The sequence below is a fragment of the Sinohyriopsis cumingii genome, chromosome 19, assembly GCF_028554795.1.
Source record: "Sinohyriopsis cumingii isolate HCF-2022 chromosome 19, ASM2855479v2, whole genome shotgun sequence".
NCBI classification, from domain to species: Eukaryota; Metazoa; Mollusca; class Bivalvia; order Unionida; family Unionidae; genus Sinohyriopsis; species Sinohyriopsis cumingii.
The window spans coordinates 38,484,305-38,509,437 of record NC_142979.1 but is presented as its reverse complement, the minus strand read 5'-3'; the positions used below and the strand labels follow the sequence as shown (position 1 = coordinate 38,509,437).

Here is a 25,133-nt window from a genome sequence, read left to right as displayed (position 1 = left end):
GACTAAAGACTAATAGAATCCTTTATAAGCATTGGTGTAGGATTGCCACACAATTCTGACCTTTATAAGCATTGGTGTAGGATTGCCACACGTACCTGACCTTTATAAGCGATGGTGTAGGATTGCCACACAATTCTTATCCTGTCCAACACCTGTGCATAAAGAAGGATTACTTTTGTCACATTTCCTGGCTAAAGAAAGCAAGAATGTTAAAATATTCATAAAATATATTCAGTTCAACAAATTTTTGTAGATATAATGTTTGCTTTGACTGAACAAAAAAATGAACACCTGATGCAGAATGTCCCACCTACCCCCATTTTCTTACTGATAAATTCGGAGCAATCAACAAAGTTCAGCTGTTTGATAATTCAACATCATGACTGTAATAAAATATTATCTTATACATATATTTCTTTTACTTGAACCCATTTTGATGGGAAGAAAAGAATGATGAAGTAGTTTACATCATTTCGGTGCACATGTATACAGTATCTGCTGGTCATCTTTTTCACTCACTGCCTTAAATTGATATGTGTAATGAGATCAGTAAGCATAAAGAAAAGAAAGAAAAAATGTGCAGTATTAATATTACTGAAAATAATGCCACCTACTCAAGTCCAGCAAACCACCAATGATGAAGCATTGTTTGTGAGTTTTCTTGTTGAATATAATAACCTGTCTTTCTCAGTTGGAGATCAACAACAGTGACAGTGAAAGAGTATTTACTATTGTAAGGAAAAATAAGACAAACTTTAGCGCTTCCTTAGGTGCTAAAAATTCGCAACAATTTTAGTCACAAAGATGAAACAGCAGACAAGAAGCCTGAACTGTTTTGAAAGCAAATTTATGATAGCCCAATTGAGGAAGTTCATTCTGCCACAGTATCCTATTGATGACAAATTTTGAAGTTGGTGTACATCAGTAAATTTGGCTGCAAATAAATTTATTCTTGTAATCAGTGTAAATAACATATTAGTTTTATTTTGGGATTTTCATATGATGCAGTTCTGACCATTGAAGTGGATGGACCTAGAGTCATGATATAATTTTTCACTAATTGCGAGTCTGGAGGGTTGGCAGCTCTAAAGTTATCTATATAATATGTCATTTATAAATGACTAATATAACCTACAGTAATGAACAAAAGTTTAATACATAATATAGATGTATATTACAATGCATAATTAACAAAATGAGTCAGTCTCTTGGTTTTTTTAATTTTATATACAGCTTTAAGTTTTGTATTTTTATTATTGCAGAGATTTTTCATAAGAATATAATACATTTCTTTTCCACAATTTGTTCAAGGGAATCCTTGTTTCAAACTAGTTTATTTTGTATTTTGTAGGGAAGAATGATGCATATTTTGTCAGGGAAAGCCAAGAAGGAAGATGACTTAGAAATTACAGGTAAGAAAACTAGGTGAATCCATACATGTGTGTGTCCCTTTCATTTTGAGGTGCATTTCCCAATCATAACATGTTGTGAGTTCTTCTGCTTCCTAACAAATCCAGCAAATCTCCCAAGCAAGAATACACTTTATCATTTTGTCTTGTTTAGCACTAAAAATCTGACTACCCAAGTTAAGTCAGACAAGAATGTAATCTTGGTGCCAGATCCCATCATTTGTTATTTACTGCTTCCACTTGTGCCTTGTCTGCACTCGTTTATATTTCTTCTCAGCTTTTAGTGCTGCAAGAAGTTTTCTTGTTATACGGAAAGCATGCTCCATCTATTCACTCACTGAATTTAGCTCCATCTTTGTCATAGACAAATATTTTATATCTCAGTCGTCCATTTCCTCAAATAGAAATTGTTTATAACATTTATTCCATTTATTAGTATAAACTTCACTGTTACCTTAGTACAATGCTCTGTTGATTTTGCCTGTATATGCCCGTGTTCTGTTCTCTTTAATTACAGTTTAGAATGGACAGAGTTAGATATATGGCTTGCAGAATGTTTAAGCTCTCAGAGTATGATCACCTCGTCTGCATTGGATATACAGGGTGCCAGACAGACCACACTCTAGACAGTTTTCACAGGCCAAAGAGAAAGCCAGAAAATGGTCTGACAAGACCAGCACAGGTGCTATCAACCCTGCAGCTGATGCCACCTTGGTAACACATTTCTTAATTTCTCAGACAATTGAGGCTGAGAAGTTGCTGACGAAGAAAGTCTGGCTTTCTTTGCTACCTTGAACCCAGACACATTTCCAGTGTTCACTTACTCCATATTGTCAGCACTGTCTTCATATCATTCTAGCACTGGACAGACTCCCTGTCAGAGTACAAAAGTCCATATAAACCAGCCCTGGAGAGCTCCATACCACATGCATATTCTGGTTCTGGTGATCTGTCACTATTTCCTGACATGAAATGACTCCCAGCTTAGTTTATTATCCTTGACAAACTGCTTCCCCCTGTCACTCTTAACTACCCCCACATAATTCTTCTCTTACTCCTCACCTCTGACATTGTCTGGGGAAGGTTCATTCTTCAGTGACTTCTTATAAAAAGTTAACAGCTACTGCTTCAGAGTTATGTTCTCCCCCTTCTGTTTTCTCAGTGGCCTTCTATAGAGTTCTCACATTCATTGACATGTGCACCAGAAAGACCCATCTGGCCTTCAAACAGTTATTACAATCTGCCCAAGTCACTGACATCTTGTACTAAATTGTGAGGCAACTCCAACAACAAAAGTCCTTTCTTCTCACAACAACTGCTTTCAAAATTTAGCCCAACCTTTAACAAAACTTTCTTGCTCGTTTCCTATAGACTCTCAACAATGTCTGCAATGTCATAGCTTTGGTTCAATGCTTCATTTGGTCACAGTGCTGATCTTTCAACAAGCTGAGCATAACCTGAATCCCTCCATTGAGACCACCATTGAGACCTCTTCTTTTAGACATGCCTGGATTGAGACCTCTTCTTTTAGACATGCCTGGATTGAGACCTCTTCTTTTAGACATGCCTGGATTGAGACCTCTTCTTTTAGACATGCATGGATTGAGACCTCTTCTTTTAGACATGCCTGGATTGAGACCTCTTCTTTTAGACATGCCTGGATTGAGACCTCTTCTTTTAGACATGCCTGGATTGAGACCTCTTCTTTTAGACATGCATGGATTGAGACCTCTTCTTTTAGACATGCCTGGATTGAGACCTCTTCATTTAAACATGCCTGGATTGAGACCTCTGATAGACAGATAGATCTTTGAGTCATTTGTGTGCATGGCTTATGGCTTCTGTACAGCAGTCAAATGTCATCTAGCTCAAAGAGATGCCTTTTAATCCACATGTCCCTGCCACAGGTTCCCAAAGTAGACCAGAGAAATAGCAGCTGAACATAATCTCAACATAATTTTTAGTTCTGATTTAAAACATGGTTTGCCATTAAACAGACTGCATAAGATTCTACATGTGACTATGGCATTAGCATTATACATCATGACTGGGAGGTACATATCACTACAATGTCAGCAGTGTGGCAGTTTATAGTGATGTCTAACACTGGGGCATCATGTCCTACCCAGTCACATTATCCTGACATTAGGCTGACCAGACCTAACACTAGCCTTTTAATGCTGAGCGCCAAGCACCAGTACCATTTTTATAAGTCTTTGGTATGGTTTGGCTGAGGTTCGTACCTACAACCTTCTGCATTCAAGGCTGGCTCTCTAACCACTTAGGCCACCGAAACAGTATTATTTTGTTATAATTAATTAGACAACTAAAAAGAAAGGCTCCATTATGGCACTCCCTATAAAGAAAGCATCCTCCAAACCTTATTTTGGCAGGGACCAAGTTTCCCCGAGCAAGACACAATGGTGCAAAAGGTGAAAAAAGATGACTCTGTCCAGTTTCTTCTCCAATTAGACTCTTTATAGAAAATATCACCCTGGTCGTGAGTCCCTTTTAGACATCCTGATGGGAAGAGGACTTCCACATGTCACCATATAATCTCTCCCCAGCTAAGGGCAGTAAAAATCATTTGTGACACATGCACTAGGATTACTCCAACCACTAGCTTAGAATATAAACCCAGAGATCAGCCCTGGAGGGACACACTCAGTTGTTAGTTTTCATCTCCAAATTACATACCTTCATGTTCCCATTCTCAAGTCTTAACAGATTCACAACATTTGCTTTCACTGGCACTGTACACCAGTTCTAGAACCTCCCTATCAGTCAGGTTTTCAATCCAGTGTTGTTCACTAAAGTTGTGGACCAGTTGTGCACATTTCGGAATCAATGCCACATCTCAGATATTCACTTGTGTGGACAACATTCTCCAAAAACATATTTGAGCAACATGAAAACCATCACATTCCCCAGCTTTTCACAAATTTGGATGTGGAGTTCAGAACTTCTCTCAGTTGCATTTGCCTTTGTCAAGAATGTGTCCTGAAGATCATCTTCACTGTGTCTTTCATCCTCTTGAAGAGTTGATATCAGCCTGAAAATTTGTTTCTCCCATGGGTTTTCTCAATTAGGCTACAGATCCTCTTGTTTTAGGGCACCTGCTTATGAGATTCCTGTAGATGGTTATTCTATTGTAGTGGTGAAACTTTGCAACCAAATGAGCACAGATCTGGGTTACACAAGGTGCATCTCTGCAAAAATATAGGACCTTTCATGGCTTAACAGTGGTTATTCCACTTGAAGATCAGCTGTTGGAAATAAGGATTTGCACATACACCAGTACACCTGGCTGAGATGCCCATCTCTTGTCCTCAGTCCAAGAAGTAAATGAGGTTTGGTTCCTTCAAGATTGGTCCATGCACATCAACCTCTTGGAGATAAAAGCCTTAGTGAATGCCTTTTGATTGCAGCAGAGACACTGTCCAGAAAAGGTTTTCTGATTCTTTCCAGCAATTGCTTTGTCTTCACTTATCTCCAGAGGCAAGAGAAATAAATACCAAGATCTTTGCCCCCTTGTTTGGTATTTTCTCAGTGGTGTCATCATCAGTAAATCTACATTAAATTCCACATCTAAGGTAGGCTGGGTGACCTTGTGGACTTGCTGTACAGTCAAGTAAGTCGCACAGAATAACCCATTCAGCCATATCCAACCTTCAACCCAGTCCTCTGTTGTATCAGCATCAAGATCAGGTTGACTGATGAGATGGGGCAGAGAACATCACTCCTATAAAAACTCTGTATCACAAATTGCCAACTTCATTCTTTAGCTTTTGAACAGAAAAGTAAGACCTGCATACGATCAAGGGCTGCCATTCCAGGATTTCTGACATGTTTTGTCATTGTGGAAAGAAGGATAGTGCCTAGGATTAAGACCTTTCCGACCTTGACAGAGGTTTTTGTTCCTATGCCTGAAATGAAACCTGCCATGGGTTTTGATGAGGTTAAACAAGTCCACCTTTTAAACTAATAGTATCATGGTTCTAAGTGGCAATACAGATCTGTAGCTGTATAATATCAGAAAAATTGCATGGAACTAAACTCTTGGTCACAAGGTACTTCTTCAGCATAAACATGGACTGGTCCTTAAAACGAGTTGTAATGTGAGTGGTCCATACCAAGCTGTTCCCAAGTTACATCCTTCATAATGTATAACCAGTAAGACATCTTTAACACTTGGGAGGACTGGAATTGTGAGGTAGTGGAAGGACTCGTCACATACATTGATAAGGTAAATTTACTTTAATAATTGATTATTTCAGGTTAGAGTGTTTTCTTGGAATTTGTATTTTAAAAAATCTTTGGCCAGTGAATGACAATATCTTAGGCACCACTTTTCTAGTTATGACTGTTATGACTTCATGTGCTAAAATGTTTGGAAGTCAAATATACTTCTACATGTTCTGCATATTCAGTTGAAACTTTGATAAACTATAATAATGTGCCTAACATTTGTACTTATTAATGCTATTAGTTCACAACATGTAGTTTGTATGTGATCAGACATATTGTCTGTTAACTATAGGCAATAAAAAATTATGAAATCACATTGTAATGCATAATTTTAATAATCCACTTTAATCTTAACTTATCTATCATTTTGTGGCATAATAGTAATTTAGTTTACAATTCTGTATATCTCAATTTGTTGTCCTTGTTGCCTGAATACACCTCATCTTTGACAATTTATGAGTAGTGCATTGATGAATGCTTAAGCAAGGGAATGAGAAAGGGAGGGAGACTCCAACAGTTGGTTGGAAGAGCAGAGCTTGCAGCTTTCATTGATGCTTGAGAAATATGATCTCCCTTGTCATACACAGATGTTTTTATAATCAGTGTTTGCATTAATGTATGTTAGCTTGTAATAGGTCACTCAAAGTTATTAAATTGATGGCAGGCTTTTAATATAAAGCAGGTTTACATGCAGTGCTCACAAACTCATGTATTGGTGAAGTTTGAGTTGCCTCCCTTCCAGTATCCAAGCATGTGTATCCATTGTAAAAAAGAAACCCACATTTTAATGAACTAAATCTTCATAGCTATCATAAATCTCCTAAACAGCAGCCGCCAAACCAATCAGTATGGTTGCAGTGGTTAATTCTTCAGTATAGAGACTTTTTATGTTAAAATACATTTCTTCATTGATAGCACATGGCAGTAACTGACTCTATTGTTTGTACTGCAGAACAGTGGGCAAATTCTCCAATAGCATTACACATGGAGAAAAAAAATCAACTGAAAAAAAGGAAAAAATATATACATTTTATTAAAACTTTAACAAGTTATTTTTAAATACATCACTGCAAATTATAAAGCACATTCCACATCCAAAGGAAAAAACTCTGCAGTTGTCTACAGTGAGTGATTTTAAAAAGAAGTTAAGCTGAACCACACCCAAATGTTAATAGGATGTCATCACATATTATGGATTTTATTTGGCTGGAGACAATCTCATAATTATCTTGTGTCATTGTGTCAAGGGAATAATAAGTTCACGACAAATGTCTTATAGCCAGCTTGGCTGCACTATAAGCACTTAAGTTGGTCCTCACAGAAGCGCACTATGTATCACTGTTACAGTAAATTGGCTTTTGTTGCAGTTGATTAGAAGAGAGCATATGACATTTATGTTTGTTTGATTGAAACCACGTTAAAAGATAATACACATTTCACTTAAACCGAATTAAAGATAACACACATTTCACTTAAACTGAATTAAAAGATAACACACATTTCACTTAAACCTAATTAAAGATAACACATTTCACTTAAACCAAATTAAAGATATCACATATTTCACTTAAACCAAATTGAAAGATAACACACATTTCACTTAAACCAAATTAAAAGATAACACACATTTCACTTAAACCAAATTAAAGATAACACACATTTCAAAAGTATGCACACTAGCTGCCATATATGACAGTATAACAATGATATATTGAGCTTTCATTGACAAATTTTGGTTAAGATATTTTCATGGAAAGTAAATAGGAGCCTGTTTTTTGCCCATTCTACAAGATAATGATGGCTTCCAAGTTTTCAAGTTACCCAGGTGAACTACAACAAGATTTTTTTTTATGTGGCAGGCATTATATTTATGAATCTCACTGCTATTTTGTACAAGTCAGAATGTGTGCTCTCCAGTGTTTAGTAAATGTACACTTTTATTTTATTTTCTAGAACGTTCTTCATACAAGAAAAAGAAGGAAGCAAAACAAAAGACCATGGCTTCAAGGTATGTCTTAATAATGTTTCTTTGTGCCCCATGTGTTTTGTATATTATCACATAATTCTAAATTTAACTGGTGTTAAGCTATTTGTATAAATTGCTATTTAGACTCAAAGTAAATATTTTATGGCACAACATGTACCAATGCTTTTCCTTCCTTGATTTGCTATCCAATTACTTACCCTAATACATTAACGTTGGAAAAAAAATCCACTACCTTCAGAATCCAGCCCTTCTGAAAATTTTTAAAGTCATCTTTCCCTATATATACTGTGGTTTCATTTATTTTTATCAGTATCAATTTTCATGTTTTTGTATTTAAAAAGAGGAAATTTTCTTCGGTACATAAATTTGTGGATTGGCAAAAGATAGCATTTTTAAATGTATTTTACTTACATGGATATATCTGCAAATACCGAAAATAAAGAATAAAAGAACAAAAGTATGTTGACAACAAATTATGGTCCATATGTGGTTAAAACAATACTGCCACCAGTATCAGCACAAATCAATCACATGTCAAGAACAGTCCTTAAACTATATTTTTATCTGTGCCCTTAACATCATATGGAACCAACACAGCAGCCAACAACACTTAGCCAAGTGGTTAATGAAAATATGTACATGATCTTTAACTTGTACCTGTGTTCATAAAGTCACACTATCTGTGTGTTCTGTCGATCATGTTAGGTCAAAAATGTCATTATGGCATATGTCAGCCAACAGGTGACAAATTTCCCTTTGCTCAATGCCGTAGGCAAACTGTACTAACAATTGACGTGCAGTGGAGGAATATGTCTCCAAAAAAATATCAGAGATTGGTCCTGATTATTCATGGCTTTTTAATGCAAGATTTTGTAATTGTGTGGTTTTTGAATTATTTATGCAAGAAACATTTGTGGGTGTAATGAGTCTTGACTAACAGGAGGTTTATTTAGCAGTTTTGTTCAAAAGTCTGTGAATTGTGGGCTTTAGTACATGTTTGTAATTAGTGTATACACACATTATTCAGTTAGCACCTGTGGTTGGAGGAATAGTTTAGTATCTTGCAGTCTTGGTGTTCCTTTGGATTACAAATGCTGTTGTAAAATGAGATGTGTCTTCAGGAGGATTTCATTTTTAGCAGGAAAGTTTGCTACCTGTAAGTTGAAGTGGATGTATTAGTGTATGCTATATATACATCGTTCATTCAGAAGGTTCACAATGCCACATGTGTCTTAAATCTCCAAAAATATTTAGAATGCATTAAGTGTTCTTTTTTTCATGCAGTTATCCTTGAGATCAGTTTCATTTGAATGAGTGATTGATTTAAATAAGTATTAAATCTAATGTTGTTTATCAGTTCATTAGTCTTTCTTTCTTTTTTTGGTAATACTAGTTTTTTCTTGTCTCTCAATCCTTACCATTACAATACATATTGATTTAAGGCATTGAGGTTAAAAGATAACCGCCTACTACTGTACATAAATGTGCACAGCAACAATATAAACTGCTTTAAAATTCTTGATTTCAAACATTAAAACAACATTTGCAAAAAATAATATTATATTGTTATAATGAAGTTGAATTACCAAATAACAGAGCATTTTTGATCATTGGGATTATATCTGCAAGGATAAAGGGGTGGGAGCTTTCTGCATCATATGTGGTTTATATCTTGTTGGGTTGGAGCATTTTTTTTTCGGACAGAGCGACCACACAATCCGCAAAAATTGGTATAACATGAAAAACAGTGAAACCACAGTATTATATTAATGAAGGGAAATAACTCTTAGAAATTACCTCATGTTTCGACTATGTCACCTATAATAGATGTTTACCAGTTCAGTGTGCCTCTTAAATCCATTGACACCTATTCAGTATTTCCTGCCATCTATATATATTTCTTGGTGATTGAATCAGAGTCATTGTTGATATACTGTGGATACATTAGTTCTGCATTTGTGGTGAATTTACTTCTTGTTTTCCATGGTTGTGGACAGTCTTTATATATTTTTTTTTCTGCCATCTAAACTTGATGCCACTTATAAAACTTACTTCCTGATAGCTCGAGCTTCTGTGTGCCCAGTTCATGGACACAAATTGCTTCTATCAAATGGTTTAATTATCCTGATGACATCAACTGTCTCCAAGAATAGGTTGTCATTGCAGGTAATCAGAAGATAATCATTCACATACACTCTTTCCTGTCAAGAGAGATGCATCTGCAGGATCAGGTGCTATTTGAGTTTCTAGGAGAATGTCTGCAATGCCCATCAACAGCACTTCTTGCCTGTTAAGGTGTTAATGCTATACAACCTCCCAAGTATGTCTAAAGTAGGTTAGTTGATTGTCATATTCTGATCTCTTTCAGGATTAGGTATGCCTCATGAAGTTCACAGCTCACAAAATACTTTAAATTTAAATAAAACTTGCATTCTGATGCAACCTCTACATTGTGAAGTCATTTGCATGGCATGGTCATTTTACTTTCTCCAGCTTTTATCCATGTGATATGGCATTGTAAATGCAAGAGTTGAACCTTGTCAGAATTGTCAGATGCCTGTATGGTTACCATGACAGCGGAACCTCCTTTTGATTCTCTTAATGTGTTTGCATAATGTAATTGGCAGAGAAATGAAATATGTTCATGAATTACATTTTCTGAGAACATGTACCTGTTCACATTACATTCAGTTCCTCCCACCATTCCCAGCAAATATATGTATGCTGTTCTTGGTTTTGCTTAAGCTTAAACTGGTAAATATGCTGGATATGGATGACCACCTAGCACAGGCAGGGGTAGGTAATTTTTAGGAGTTACTTCCCTCCATATCTAGATGGGAAGATGATTTTTTATCTTTTCAAAAGGGCAGGATTCAGGAAGTAATAAACTTTTTTCCCCTAATTTTAATATGATCAGGTTCATATTCTCTGAAAAACTTAATTTACTCAAAATATTCCTGTCAGTAAATTTTAATTCCAAAAACTGAAACAATGAACTGAAATAAAAAAAATTAGAAAAGAAAATTTTTGGTACCAACATTGTATCAGAGCATGAGTTCAAAGTTTTTTTTTAATAGCCTGATGCCATGAAGAGTAATATAAAACCCAGCATAGATAATCCTGCTGCTGCAAATAAATCCTGGTTAATTATCACAGATATCTCTTAAAAATTTGATAGACTCCTAATGTTTTTCCAAAGCATGCAAATATTTTCTGGTATGTGAGGTAACACTTAATCACATTTTGTTCTTAGGTTACAAGAAAGAACCTCAGTAAACTGGAAACACCACAAAACTGAATTTGTATTTGGTCCTCGGGGTGGGGGTTGTTTAAATTTTGAGAGGTTTCACTGTAGCTATATTGCATTTGTCAGAAGACCGTTTGGTTCTTAGTAAATACGAACCAGCACTAAGCCAAATGCACCAATGCACATAAAACCATTCATGAAATGTGATGCAGCATGTGTCATCAGTTATATGCCATTTTTTGCTACCTTCTTTGTCGAATGTGAAATTGTAAATTGGTATTTACCAATGAAAATGAGAACAAATAATATCAGAACACTGGCATCCTACAGTACTTATATATATATATATATATATATATATATATATATATATATATATATATATATATATATATATATATATATGTAAGTTAGATCCAGCTGTAAACATCATTGACCCTGAGTTACCTTTGTATAATGCACTGGCAGATCTAGATCAATGCAGTTTGTATGGATCAAGAAATAAAACAAACAACACAGACCCAGATATGCTGATGCATTATTGAACAGCATGTCTGGATCTCTGTTATTTATAGTTGGACCTGATATATAAGCTTGTCAGAACCAATTACATGATTGTGTTATTAGTATTTAGATAAAATGTATCATTGTTCTAATTTCAGTTCACATAATTGGAACTCCTTATTTCTGGGGGCCAACACTGTTGCTGATGTCATGGCAGAAAAATATGGTGCTAGCAAGAGCGAGATACTGGATGCAGTAAGGCTTATTTCATGTTAAAAATATGGTGTAGCAAGAGTGAGATACTGGATGCAGGAAGGCTTATTTCATGTTAAAAATATGGTGCAAGCAAAAGTGAGATACTGGATGCAGTAAGGTTTATTTCATGTTAAAAATATGGTGCTAGCAAGAGTGAGATACTGGATGAAGGAAGGCTTATTTCGTGTTAAAAATATGGTGCTAGCAAGAGTGAGATAGCAAGAGTGAGATGCTGGATGAAGGAAGGCTTATTTCATGTGAAAAATATGGTGCAAGCAAGAGTGAGATACTGGATGCAATAAGGCTTATTTCATTTTATACTTTTGGTGCTAGCAAGAGTGAGATAATGAATACAGTAAGATTTATTTAATGTTTAATGTTTGTGCAGTTGTTATACAGTTATGTCTCTTAAACAAAGCAAATTGTTGTGGCAGAAATGATAATATGGCTTGCTTGTGGATTGTGGCTGTTTTAGTCAGTGGCAAAGTGTAGAGGATAATGAATTGCAAATAGGTATTAATAATTAATTGTTTTGTTAGTTAATACTATATGAAGGATATCTAGACTCATTAACAATTTAAAATCTTTTAAATCTTTGCATGTACTTATTTCTTTTTATTTAATTTTGTTACCTTGTCAGCCAATTTTTTGCATGTAAGGAGCCACCCAATTTCTAACAGGATAAACCCAGATATGCTGTAATGCAATCTAATGCACTTACATATTAGGGTCTTTGGTGTTATCTTAATGAATTTAAATGATCAGTTCAGATCTTGACATGCTGACACATTATACCATAGCAGATCTGGGTCTGTGCTATTGGCAGGTGGTTGTACATCATATGGTATTCTCTGCATACATTAATAGCTGTAAGGCCAAGTGAGTTTATGGTATGGCACTGTGTCTGTCTTGTTTCATCCATTTTCCAATTCCTTCTTACCACTTTGGAATCCATAGTTGTGATCTGAGTGTCATAAAACATGGAATTAGGTTATGTATCATCAAAATCTTGGACAATTTTGATAGTGAGAACGATGCATATTAATTAGATCATTTTGCATCTGTTTGGCTGAGCATGTTTCCATTCAGGAGGCCATGTTTCTGACCCGATTCTCATCAAACTTGGAATTTATCAAGATCTTGAGAAATTTTGATAATGAGTGAGATCCATGTTTATTAATGAGGTGACCATGCACCTGATTTGCTGAGCCTGTTACAGTCCTTGAGTCTGAATCTCTGATCCATGTTTTATCAGACTTGGAGAATTTGCATGTATAATCATGATCAAGAAAGATTTGATAATAATTGAGCTACATGCATTTTAATGAGGTGATATTGTTTCTGACACCCTTAGTTTGTTACTGTTCTGGAAGCCATATTTCTGATATGATTTTGATCAGACTCGGATTATAGGCTTATATCGTCAAGACCTTGGATGAGTTTGATAATATGTGAGATCCAAATTACTTTTGGAGATCTTGCAATTGACTGGCTGAGCTTCTTACCAATCAACAAACAGTATTTCTGATCTGATTTCAATCAAAGATGGAATATAGGACTATATGATCAAGTATTTATGATTTCAGTAATGAGTGAGGGTTACACATTAACGGGGTGATCTTGCATCTGATTGGCTTAACTTCTTACCACTTTAGAGACTATGTTCCTGACTGAACTTGGTTATGAGCAAGAACAGTACATATTAATGATGTGATCTTGTATCTGATTGGTTGATCTTGTAAACACTTTAGTGAAAAGTTTTATACTTCATGAGACTCCACAATGCCTACCATATTTCTGATGTCAATGGTTGTAATTTTGCAAATAAAGAGAAAGCTCAAAAAATGATGGCCTTCTGGTTAGAGCATCTGCCTCAAATGCAGAAGTTTGCGGGTTTGAACCCAGGCTGAGTCATACCAAAGACTTATAAACATGGCACCAACAGCTACCTTGCTAGGCACTCAGCATTTAGAGATTAGTGTTAGGACTGGTCAGCTCGGTGTCAGGATAATGTGACTGGATGGGACATCATGCTACGTGTCTGCAACATTATGCTTCTGTGCTAGGCATCACTACATATTGACACACTGCAGACATCATAGCAATGTGACAGAAACATTGTTAAAGCTACATTAAATATCCAAACACACATGCAAGTTTGGAATGGAAAATTTCATAGGTTTGCACATTTTTCCGGAACATTTATAAATGAAACATTTTCATTTTCATTTATATTTTTCTTGTAATATTCAATAAGTTTCACTTATGTCAAAAAATATTATTTTAAAGACTTTAGATTTTTATAAAATGTCTGTTGTGGGATCAGAAAATTTGTGGTACCTGGCATTTCCATCTCTACCTCTCTCACATCTTGATGTTTAATGTTTCAGGAGAAGACAAAGAGTCTTGGAGTCCGACTTGCTCTTGGTGAGACCCAAATTGTATCAGAGACCAGAGACTTCCTGCTGGAAAATGGTGTTGTTTTAGACAGCTTCAGCAATGTAAGTAATAGTTACAAGTTGTAATAGAAGGATAATGGAGTCAGTTGTACGTTAATTATGGGACAAAAAAATCCTTTTGGATTCGAATTCACATTTAGGAATGAGGCTTGAATGATTTGACCCAGAGAATGGTATTTGTCATCATATATTATTACATATGGGGTTCATTTTTCTCCCATGCTTAAGTAAAGAATGCTTGTCAAAAACAAACAGTTTATAGTTAACAAAAATGTAACCCAGATAACTTCTGTTTGAAGTTTTTATGTCTTTTGGATGAACATCAAGGCAAAACATAAATTGTTGACTTAAATTGCTGTTTACAAGTAAGTACAAAAATTTGATGATTTTGTCACACTTACATAATATAGAAAATTAATTTTTCCATAGGAAATATAACACATATGGCCTTAACATATTTACTGAATAAATTCTACTTGGAGATAACTGTTAAAACCAAATGAAAGAATATTCAGATTTTGTCGCCAGTTCATATCATTTTAAGAAAACAAGTTCATAAAAATTCAGAAGTATTTTCCTCAGGTTCCATGCATGATTTAATGGAACAGTGCAATGTTTTGAATTTTATACCATTCTTAGTAATCCAAACTATGAGAAAGTGAAATGCTTTCCCAGTTTCCAGTTCTGCACCGTACCCAAGTATTGGGCTAGTAATTACTTAAAACTGAGATTATTTTGAGAAATCGCATCAAAATTATTATTTTTTTCTTTCTTATACTCTGTGTCTAATTATATATGAATGATTTTGTCACATTATTTTATTTATTCAATACACAATACATTTGTTTTCAATAAAAATGTACTATTTTGCCTACAATACAGCCTGCTGGACCTAGAAGCAAGTCAGTAATTCTTGTGAAAAACTTGCCCTCAGGGACCAAAAGTGAGGAAATACAGGAACTTTTTGCCAAGTTTGGAACTTTAGGTAAAGTAATCCTTCCGCCATCTGGTATCACGGCGATTGTGGAATATTTGGAAGCAACAGAGGCAAAAGCTGGCTTCACTAAGCTAGCTTACACTAAGGTAACTGTTATATACATTACATATAAAGTGAAACTCCTCAAAACCAAAAATCCCTTGAAACCCATGATAATATTTGGTCTTAAGAGGTTTTTGGCTTATTGAGGTTTTTTTTAAAGGTTTTCTTTTTTTTCTCGAGGTTCTTATGTGATGAGAGAGAGAGAGATAGAGAGAATATAATTATGAGAGAACATCAGTGTCTGTGCATGTAAAAGTGCACAAGATTAAAAATGTTTATGTACAAAAATTTAAAGATATATATTTAATGAAAATTTATCTGAACAACATATATTTCTTCAGAAAATCACATCCTGTCACAAGAATAAATGTAGTTGCTCCACATAGAAATTTGAGTGAATCAGACTTTTAGAATACTGCTTTGTTGGTCTCCATTGGAAAAGATCTAAAAACTAGACCACATACCTGGGTAATAAAACTCTGATATTTATTTTAATAAATAAACAATGTTCTATTAATCATACACACAAATGAACAGCATCAATTACAATTTATTAATAAGCAGATAAACTTAAATCTTTCTTAAATTGCTTACCTACAAGCACTTAGGTATTAATAATTCACCTTAAAAGCTGGCTAATTTTACTACAACATTCAGATTAGTCTTAATCTTTGTCAGTGCACATGTCAATTATTGTTTTAACCTCACATGCTCATGGGACATTTTCTGGGTCTTTGTCTCACAGTTAAGCCTACTACAATACTTGCTAAGCATAATTAATTAGTTCCAGCATGTGTCGGGAATTTAGCAGCTTAAATACATTTCCAAGTTTGAACTAAGTTTCGGTTTTATGTTTGTTTTTTTAATATACAATTAAAATTTGGGATCAAAATTAATTTTGGTGTTTGGAGTTGGGTTTAAGTTTACTAGGGAAGAAATGAAGATAATAATGGAAAATATTCTGGACTCCACAAAAATTTCAGTCTTTGGGATTTTGGTATATTGAGGGTTTGGTTTTGGGGAGTTTCGCTGCACATGGTTCCATATTTTAGCAAGATTTCGTAGACTTTACAATGAGTGCTTTTATACAGGAAGGAACATTTACATAAATGTCATAAAATCTCTGGTAACTATTCTTTAATTGACTTCATTTTAGGGACACCTGTTTAATATGGACATAACATTTTTTTGTGTACAAACTATCCACTTTAATTATATATAGAGGATGCTGTGCCTGCATAGTTTCTAGTTCACCTGGTCTAAGGCCAAGTGTGCTTAGGGTATGGCCCTTTGTCCATTTTGTATCATTCATCATCTGTCATCAGTTGTTATTATCACTTTCTTAAAAACAGCAAGATGAGTTTCTTCCAAACCATGCAAAGAGTATCTTGGAATAAAGGGCTTTCAGGCTTTTATAATTCCAATTATTATCAACTGACCAGGTTTGCTGCAATCTGATTTGAGATAAATAATCATGTGATGCTGATCTAGAATTTTTTTTACAAATCTGTAAATTCTGTGGACTTCTTTTTGGTTTCCAGTTTCCAGATCATTTTATGTAAAGTTTTACTTGTGCCAGTACTGTACACCATATTTATAACAACAAACCCCCACCCACCCATCCTGTTATTTCTGGATAAATGTCTAACCCCTGGTTAAAATTGCCCATTCAGTGTAATCGCACAGTTCTTTTTGCACACCAACACTCAGCCCTTTTGCCAAAGTAAGCATATGGCAATCAAGCCAATCTACATTCAGAAATTATTGCATTTTTCTTTGACAATATGTTCCACCAACTGCTATTAAAGTACAGGGTCATATAAACAAAGGGATCTCACTAAAAGTGGACACAGATTTTGCTTTTGAAAGATCAAAATGCATAGAAAGCAAGAACAGTTAATGCTAAAACATTACATGCCATATGCAAGTGTAATGTTGAAAATTGGTCAAACAACAACCAAAACAAATTTCAGGAAGTGACCATACCAAGTTCCTTAGATCACCGTCATGACCTGCTCTGACAACCTACATGCAGTATAAAAGTTTAAAACTCCTGGCTAGCTATGTTGGGTCTGTATATTCTGGTGCATTGTGAAGAGGGCAATGAAATATAACTACAATCTATATTTGAATGTTTTGTTCATGAAATCCATTGATATGATGATGGAAAGGAAGAAAATTGAAATTATTAGGATCGTTGTTGGGTATTTAGTTACAAGGGAAATGAGCAGAAGAAGAGTCTTTTAGATTAAGATAAGATTTATTTATGACATAAAAATAATAAAAATATTAAAGCAGCATAGTTTCAATATGTACAGACACAGCATAAAACATAAATACAGTGTCACAAAGCACATTACACATAACTTCAAAATAGAAGCAAGAATTTAAAAAAAGGCAGTAAATTAAAGTGAATTTAATAATTTTGTGATTAATCAAAAACAGGTTAGGACCTGAAGGATGTTGAAAAAATTTAAAAAGTCTAGGTAATCTGAGATGAATTTAAATGAAATTAAATTAAAAGAGAGGTATTGATTTAGGACAAAAAGAGTGCTGAGATGCAAATTGAGACTTTTAAAATAAAGGTGGTTACAAATATGCTTTTTAGGTATTTTTGGCATTGTTGTAATAGAATAAAAAATGTATGCTTATTCTTGTTTCTCTTTGTTTCTTTTGTTTAATGTTCATTCTGAAATATTTGTTTCTGCACTCTTCCTTACCGGCAGTTCAAGCATGTTCCCCTGTACCTAGAATGGGCACCAATGGATGTCTTAAAAAAGGAGACAAATCTGAGCCAGGAGAAAGAAGAAACTGATGAGAAAGATATTTCCAAGGTGAAGGTAAGGAATATAGTTTAAGATCAAGTCATTTACAAGATTTAAGATGGACACTAATTCTAGCCTAATTTTTTATATCTTGGTCTGATATGTCATTGGTTGAAATCTTACTGGACTAAAACGAGTGACATTCAACACATTTTAAATTTTCCAACACATTTTAAATTTTCCAACCAATCAGATCACTTTATATGACCCTCATGGTCACATTTAGTGCTATCACATGACTTTGATATTTATTGTACTGTCACCATGGACTGATCTTCATGGTCTCATTTAGTGCTATCACATGACTTTGATATTTATTGTACTGTCACCATGGGCTGATCCTCGTGGTCACATTTAGTGCTATCACATGACTTTGATATTTATTGTACTGTTACCATAGGCTGATCCTCATGGTCACATTTAGTTGCCATCACATGACTGTGCTATTTATTGTAATGTCATATTACACTGGCATCCATAAAATATTTCATTTCATATTGCCATCATATTTTACAACATGCCCCAGCTTGTACATCACCATCATATTACAACATTCCAGGCTTGTCACATCACTGTCATATTACATGACACAGATTGTCACATCACCATCATATTATAGCATGTCCCAGCTAGTTTATCACAATCAAAATAACAGCATGTCCCAGCTAGTTATATCACCATCATATTACAGCATGTCCCAGTTGGCTATATGACCATCATATTACAGCATGTCCCATGTAGTTATATCACCATCATATTACAGCATACCCTTGCTTGTCACATCATTTCATATTACAACATGGATACAATTTCATGGGGTCACAGTTTACGATAACATCTAAAACAAATGTATCTTTTGTTGTCATGGTTATAACAATGTGTAAATTTGCTACTCAGAAAAGATGACATAATATCCTACACAAATATGATTATGATTAACATAGAAAGTAAGAATTCAGATATTTTCCCACATTGCTGGATGACATTATGTCATCATTAATGCATGCAGATATTTTCCCACATTGCTGGATGACATTATGTCATCATTAATGCATGCAGATGTTTTCCCACATTGCTGGATGACAATATGTCATCATTAATGCATGCAGATGTTTTCCCACATTGCTGGATGACATTATGTCATCATTAATGCATGCAGATATTTTCCCACATTGCTAGATGACATTATGTCATCATTAATGCATGCAGATGTTTTCCCACGTTGCTGGATGACAATATGTCATCATTAATGCATGCAGATGTTTTCCCACATTGCTGGATGACATTATGTCATCATTAATGCATGCAGATATTTTCCCACATTGCTGGATGACATTGTGTCATCATTAATGCATGCAGATGTTTTCCCACATTGCTGGATGACAATATGTCATCATTAATGCATGCAGATATTTTCCCACATTGCTAGATGACATTATGTCATCATTATTGCATGCAGATGTTTTCCCACATTGCTAGATGACATTATGTCATCATTAATGCATGCAGATGTTTAGTTTGTGGTGCAGCTACAGTTTGTTATTTATGGGATCTTCTTACATCAAAGTCACAAAGATTTATGAAGGACTAAAACATAATGATGTTGACCTGATAGCCATGACAGATTTGAACACACTGTTGGATATTTATTGGCCATTATCACGGCAGACACATCATAAAGATGCAACTTTTCAGTTCATTAAGCCAAAAGAGTTAGCCTGCCTAGAGTATTAACCAATAATTATTTAATCTAAGGTGATATTTGTTAGTAGAGGTACTCAAAGGGTCATACATTTTGTCCTTGATATTCATTTTTAAATTGATAAAGATTAATGTCCTTAATGAACAGGTGCCCTTTAGATAGAGGTATCTGCTATAAGGCAGGTTTCTAAGTGCATGTACATTTTTTTTTTTTTTACAGGACCAGAAGAAGAAGGAAAAGGATATGGATGTAGAGGAGTCTGAAAGTGAAAGTGAGACGGAACCGGGGAGTATGATCTTTGTAAAGAATCTGAACTTTGATACCACAGAAGAGAACATTAAAGAGGTTACTGTTATCCATCATTTGATACATGAATTTTGTAAATGATTCAATTTCCCCATCAGATACTTTACCCAGTCATGTTATTATTAGGAAATTATTCTCTGCAATCTCATAATGCAGCCCTTTCTTAATGATAAACAAAGGTCTCTCCATCTATATATTTCATGCAGATGAAAGGAAATGACTCTTACCAGAAATATCCAGCTTATTTCCACATGATAGTAACCCAGATGTTTACCAGTTTAAACTTTTGCTTGTAGCTGTAAACTTAAAATCACTTTTGACTATCAAACATTTATTTTCAGTGGTATAGCATGTCAAAACGTGCATTTTTTCTAGTGAATTGATTCTTTAGTTATGCACTTTTTCACTACGGTTATTGACCATGTGATGTTGAACTAGTGACACTTAAGTTTTCACAGGTATAATTGCACTGTGATCTTAAATTTCAGTTCATTATGCACTTTTGGGGCAATTAAAAAACTTGTAAATTTTTTATTTAACCACTTGTTTGATTTTTCTTATCTCTTTCACTGCATAAATGTCAGGGGCAAGAAGTGCAGATGCTTTAAAGTCATTGAGGACAACCCTGAGGTATATCTGATCTTTACAGAAATGTTCTTCCACACACCCATGTGGCACATATGCAGTGTCTGAAAACGAAGTATTACATGTACATTAGAATTTGGAATCATTGACCATTTTTATGGAGGATGTTAATATAGTGTCCCACCCCCACCACCTGATGGTACCTTAAACAGATCTAATGTCAATGTTTACTTCAGATCCAGTCAAAGCCATGCCAAACAATTCCACTACAGCTTTATTGGAATCATTTAGCAAGCACTGTCATGCAAATTGTAATTGAGTAAGTTGACAAAAAACTACGACCGTTTTAATCTGATTTGGCAGCCCATCAAGCTTAATTCTTGGTCCCCACATTGCCAGGACTGGTCTGTATCAATCAGATTTATCTTCTAAGCAAATACCTCAGGGGTATAATTTATTCAGAAGAGAAGATATTTGCCAAGATGTTTCTTTTTACAAGAGAGTTTCTTAAGCACCTTGGCCTGCTCTGGCAGCAGACCTGTTATATCTTGACTGCCTTTACCTGTATCCTCTTCAGAAGGCTCATTTGGCACAGTGGTGCCTGATTTGGGACCATTTAGATCCCCAGATTACAGTCTTGACCAAAATCAAACATTTTCTGTGTCATTGATGGGTGGTTGAATATCCTTTCATAGCCCCACAACCAGAAACACAGTTAGATTCAGATGCCAATCTACAGAGTTGGAGGCACAGTAGCTTTGGACGTTTTGTCAATGAGCATCAAGTGAACAATGCAAGCAAAAGCTTGTCACATTAATGTCCTAGACATGAAGGCCATTTTCACGGCCTCCCATGCTTGGGTGGAACACATCCAAAGGAAGATGGTTCTGATAATGGTGGACAATTTGGTCATAGTGAACTACATCTTTGTTGGACAATTTGGTCATAGTGAACTGTCTTAAAATAATTTTTTGGACATAATCACCAGACCTTTTTACTAAGGAATTATTATTACCTTCACTGGTGTGCCACACAAATCCAATTCATTCCAGTCTTAATGTCCTGGCCAATGTATTATCAAAGAGAGGTCAACTGCTTCTTCATGTGGAGTAATCTCTCCATCCACTCATTATCATCCACTAAGCCTGCACCCAAAGGGACTGACCAGTGCCAGAACTCACCATGATGAGTTCGAACCACCAACTAACCCTATTAATGTCACCATTCCTGGATATAGAGGCATGGGCCATCATATCTCTTCAATCAGATGGGAGGGAATATAGGTATATGCCTACCTTCCAGTGGTTCTGACACCAAAACAGATCTAGAAAAATGATGGGCAGGACATGGGAAATAGTTCTGCTATGTCCTCTTTCCTGGATCACCTAATTGATCGGCAATGATCTTGCTACTGACGTATCATCTGCGAAAATTATAGTGATCCCCAAAGCTGTACAAGCAGCCATGGTGGCCAGTATTCAGTCTATTTCAGGAGAAATAGTCCTTTGTGCCTGGCTCTTGTCAGGGATGATAGGAAAGGAAATCATAACCACACAAGTGCTGCCTCTTGGCTTAATGGGTTATAAAATGAGTGTAATAAGAACTGATACAGGATCAAGTATGACACATGAAGATTTCAGCTCACAAAATATGAGTGATTTCCATGAGTCTGTCCTTTGAACATAATATGTCAATCTGAGACATAGTTGAGTCATTTCGTTTGCATGCTATTTCTACTTGAATGTCCAGGTTTTATTTGCTTGACATGGCCCTGCAGAGGAGAGAGGCAAATCTTCTCAGGCCTTTGGTAGCTGCCCAGACCATTAGCATGCCCCATTTATAACAGCACAACCTCAGAGATGATCTTTCAACTTTTGCTAGATTTTCCTGGAAAACTTTTGAATTTAAGGCAGTAGCTAGGTGATGGATTCTACAGGGATTGCCTTCACACATGTATAAATACATAATCTTTGGTTATGCTTACTGCACTATAGAAGTTCATCCTTTCAATAAATCAGACATCATGATCCATATGGCATAGGTACAGATTAGGGCTCAAGTATTTCCTCCACCTCTTCCCTAATCTCCTAAAAGTTAATGTGACCCCATAATGTATATGATGGAGAAAGGAAATTTTGCAGTAAATTATATTTATCTAAAAATGCTTACCAGCTCACATTATTATCAATTTCTCACACCCTTCTCTGCAAATGTAAACATCCTGTTACAGCTTAAACAGGTAAATATCCAGGATACAGATGGCCACCAAGCAAGAAACAAGGGGAGTTAATCTATAAGTTACTTTTCATTTGGATGATATATAGATGTAAAGACATTCTTTCATCTGTCAGGGAGGGCTGAATTTGGATGTAGCAGAGAGCAATTTCCTAAGGTTAATGTGATCTGGTAAGTATTTTCAGAGGAACATAATTTGCCCCCCCCCCAAAAAAAAACATTCATGAATTAAGGATGATTGCCCATGAAGTCTTTAACATATTTTGTGACATCTATTTGGTTTCATTGTTTGAGCCAGAATATTTGAATTCATAGGCGTCTGTGTATATTGTTGCACTTGGTTCCTCAAAATGAAGCCTTAAAATAGGAATAATATGAAAAATTTTTGGAAATTAGGCCTCATCCTCCAGTATCCTGGGGACTGCTCCAGTAGCCTAGCGGTTAGAGCATCCGCCTCAGAAGAGGGAGGTCGTGGGTTCGAACCCCGGCTGAGTCATACCAAAGACTAACAAAAATGGTACTTACAGCTGCCTCGCAAGGCGCTCAACATTAAGAGGTTAGTGTTAGGACTGGTAGGCATCACTATAAACTGCCACACTGCAGACATCATAGCGATATGACTGAAAAAAGTTTGAAGCTGTGTTAAAAATCCTAATCACACACACACACACACACAACAGTATCCTGGAAATAACTTGACAAATATTTAGAAAACGTTCTGTGGTTGAAGATATATTTTTCATGCTTAATGCATCAAGGACCATTAGTTGCTGATTGAATTATTAAACAATATAACTTTTAGCTTTACTTTTACTATTGAATGATAGTGAGGATATCTGCTTAAAACAATATATATATATATATATATATATATATATATATATATATATATATGTCATCAAGTAGTTGAAATACCTAAGTTTTTAACTCACAAGATGAAATGTATTTTGTTATTCACTTGTAGAAACCAAATTTTCTTTTTATTTTATGCTCAAACTTAGCAAAATGTATAACATACTGAAGTTGTAGATATCTTACCAAATCCTGCATGATGTTAGGAGTTTACCAACTATGTTCTGCTGTGTATTGTGATTATTCACCAGGAAAATATCAATAGTTACATCATTCTCCTTCCCAATTCAATGCAAAATAGCACATTAGAAAAACATAATTTGTACCTTCTAGGAATTGATCTCAAGTCATCTTTAATTGGAAGCAGCCATACCTTACTGCACAACTATATAAGCATCTAAGAAAACCATCATAATTTCTCAGCTTTGATTTTCAAGGTGTTACATTTAAGAAAAGTTAAATTTGAAAGAGAATCATACATTTAGAATGACAAGCTTCCCATACATACATTCTTGTTTTTACATATCTTCATTGATGTCATTTCAGATATTCAAGACATGTGGAAAACTAAAATCTGTTACAGTTGCAAGAAAAAAAGATCTGAAAAATCCAGGTAGGATTTTTAGTTTCCAAGAAAATGCATTTTTCAATCCTCCACTTAAGTAATTTTATTTTTTGGGGGTAGAAAATTTATCAGTCAGATATATTACCTAATCACTTTACATTAGGATAACATTCTCTTTTCTACTTCTGAATCCAGCCCTTCCAAAAATATGGAAAAATCTCTTTCTATCTATAATATTGATAAATAGGAAGCAAGCCTTACAGGTTAACTTTCCTTCCTACCCTTTAGTTGGCTGCTGTTATACTCAGCTTAAACCAGTTTTTACTTTCACTGTCATGCTCTAAAGATGTCCGCAATATAATCCATTAAATGCTGTACTTAAATCTAAAATCATCCATTATTTAGTTTTGGTGTTCAAAATGTTGTTTTATATCGTGTGTACAATATTTATATGAATTTCAGTGAATTTATTGAAATTTTTCTGATTATCACAACATTCATTATTGTCACATGTGATTTTGAATGGTATCATTTCAATAATCAGTTTACATTATTTCAAGTATTAGTTTTATATATATATATATATATATATATATATATATATATATATATATATATATATATATATATATATATATATATACACACACACACACACACACACACACACACACACGTGTGTGTGTTGTACAGACATATTTGTTCCTCCTCTTCATTACAGAGATGAAAATCCAACAATTGTTAATGATTAAGGTTGTGAATGATGGACATGATACATGTCAGTGCATACATTTCTCCTTCAAATACACATTAACGTTAGGGGATATAAGCCTGCTACCTCTCAAAATCCAGCCCTACTAAAATACAAAACTTCGTCTTTTCGGTCTATCTCATATAGACTGAAGGGCAATAACT

General features: G+C 35.0%; 1 protein-coding gene and 1 long non-coding RNA gene across 2 annotated transcripts in view; one reads left to right on the top strand and one right to left on the bottom strand.

Moving 5' to 3' along the window:
* The window catches only part of LOC149775524 (uncharacterized), a 44,046-nt gene extending 21,235 nt beyond the window's left edge, over positions 1-22,811 (bottom strand). The window contains exons 1-2 of the long non-coding RNA XR_016416445.1: positions 22,736-22,811; positions 96-152 (exon numbers count right to left, since the gene is read on the bottom strand). This is a non-coding gene — a long non-coding RNA (uncharacterized LOC149775524). The remainder of the gene's footprint in view (positions 1-95; positions 153-22,735) is intronic.
* Positions 1-25,133, top strand: part of LOC149775523 (putative RNA-binding protein 19) — a 78,089-nt gene that overhangs the window by 30,614 nt on the left and 22,342 nt on the right. The window contains exons 15-22 of the mRNA XM_089943033.1: positions 1,352-1,412; positions 7,611-7,665; positions 11,554-11,650; positions 14,041-14,151; positions 14,992-15,192; positions 17,875-17,988; positions 19,895-20,020; positions 24,200-24,266. Coding sequence (XP_089799159.1) covers positions 1,352-1,412; positions 7,611-7,665; positions 11,554-11,650; positions 14,041-14,151; positions 14,992-15,192; positions 17,875-17,988; positions 19,895-20,020; positions 24,200-24,266 — 832 coding nt within the window. The remainder of the gene's footprint in view (positions 1-1,351; positions 1,413-7,610; positions 7,666-11,553; positions 11,651-14,040; positions 14,152-14,991; positions 15,193-17,874; positions 17,989-19,894; positions 20,021-24,199; positions 24,267-25,133) is intronic.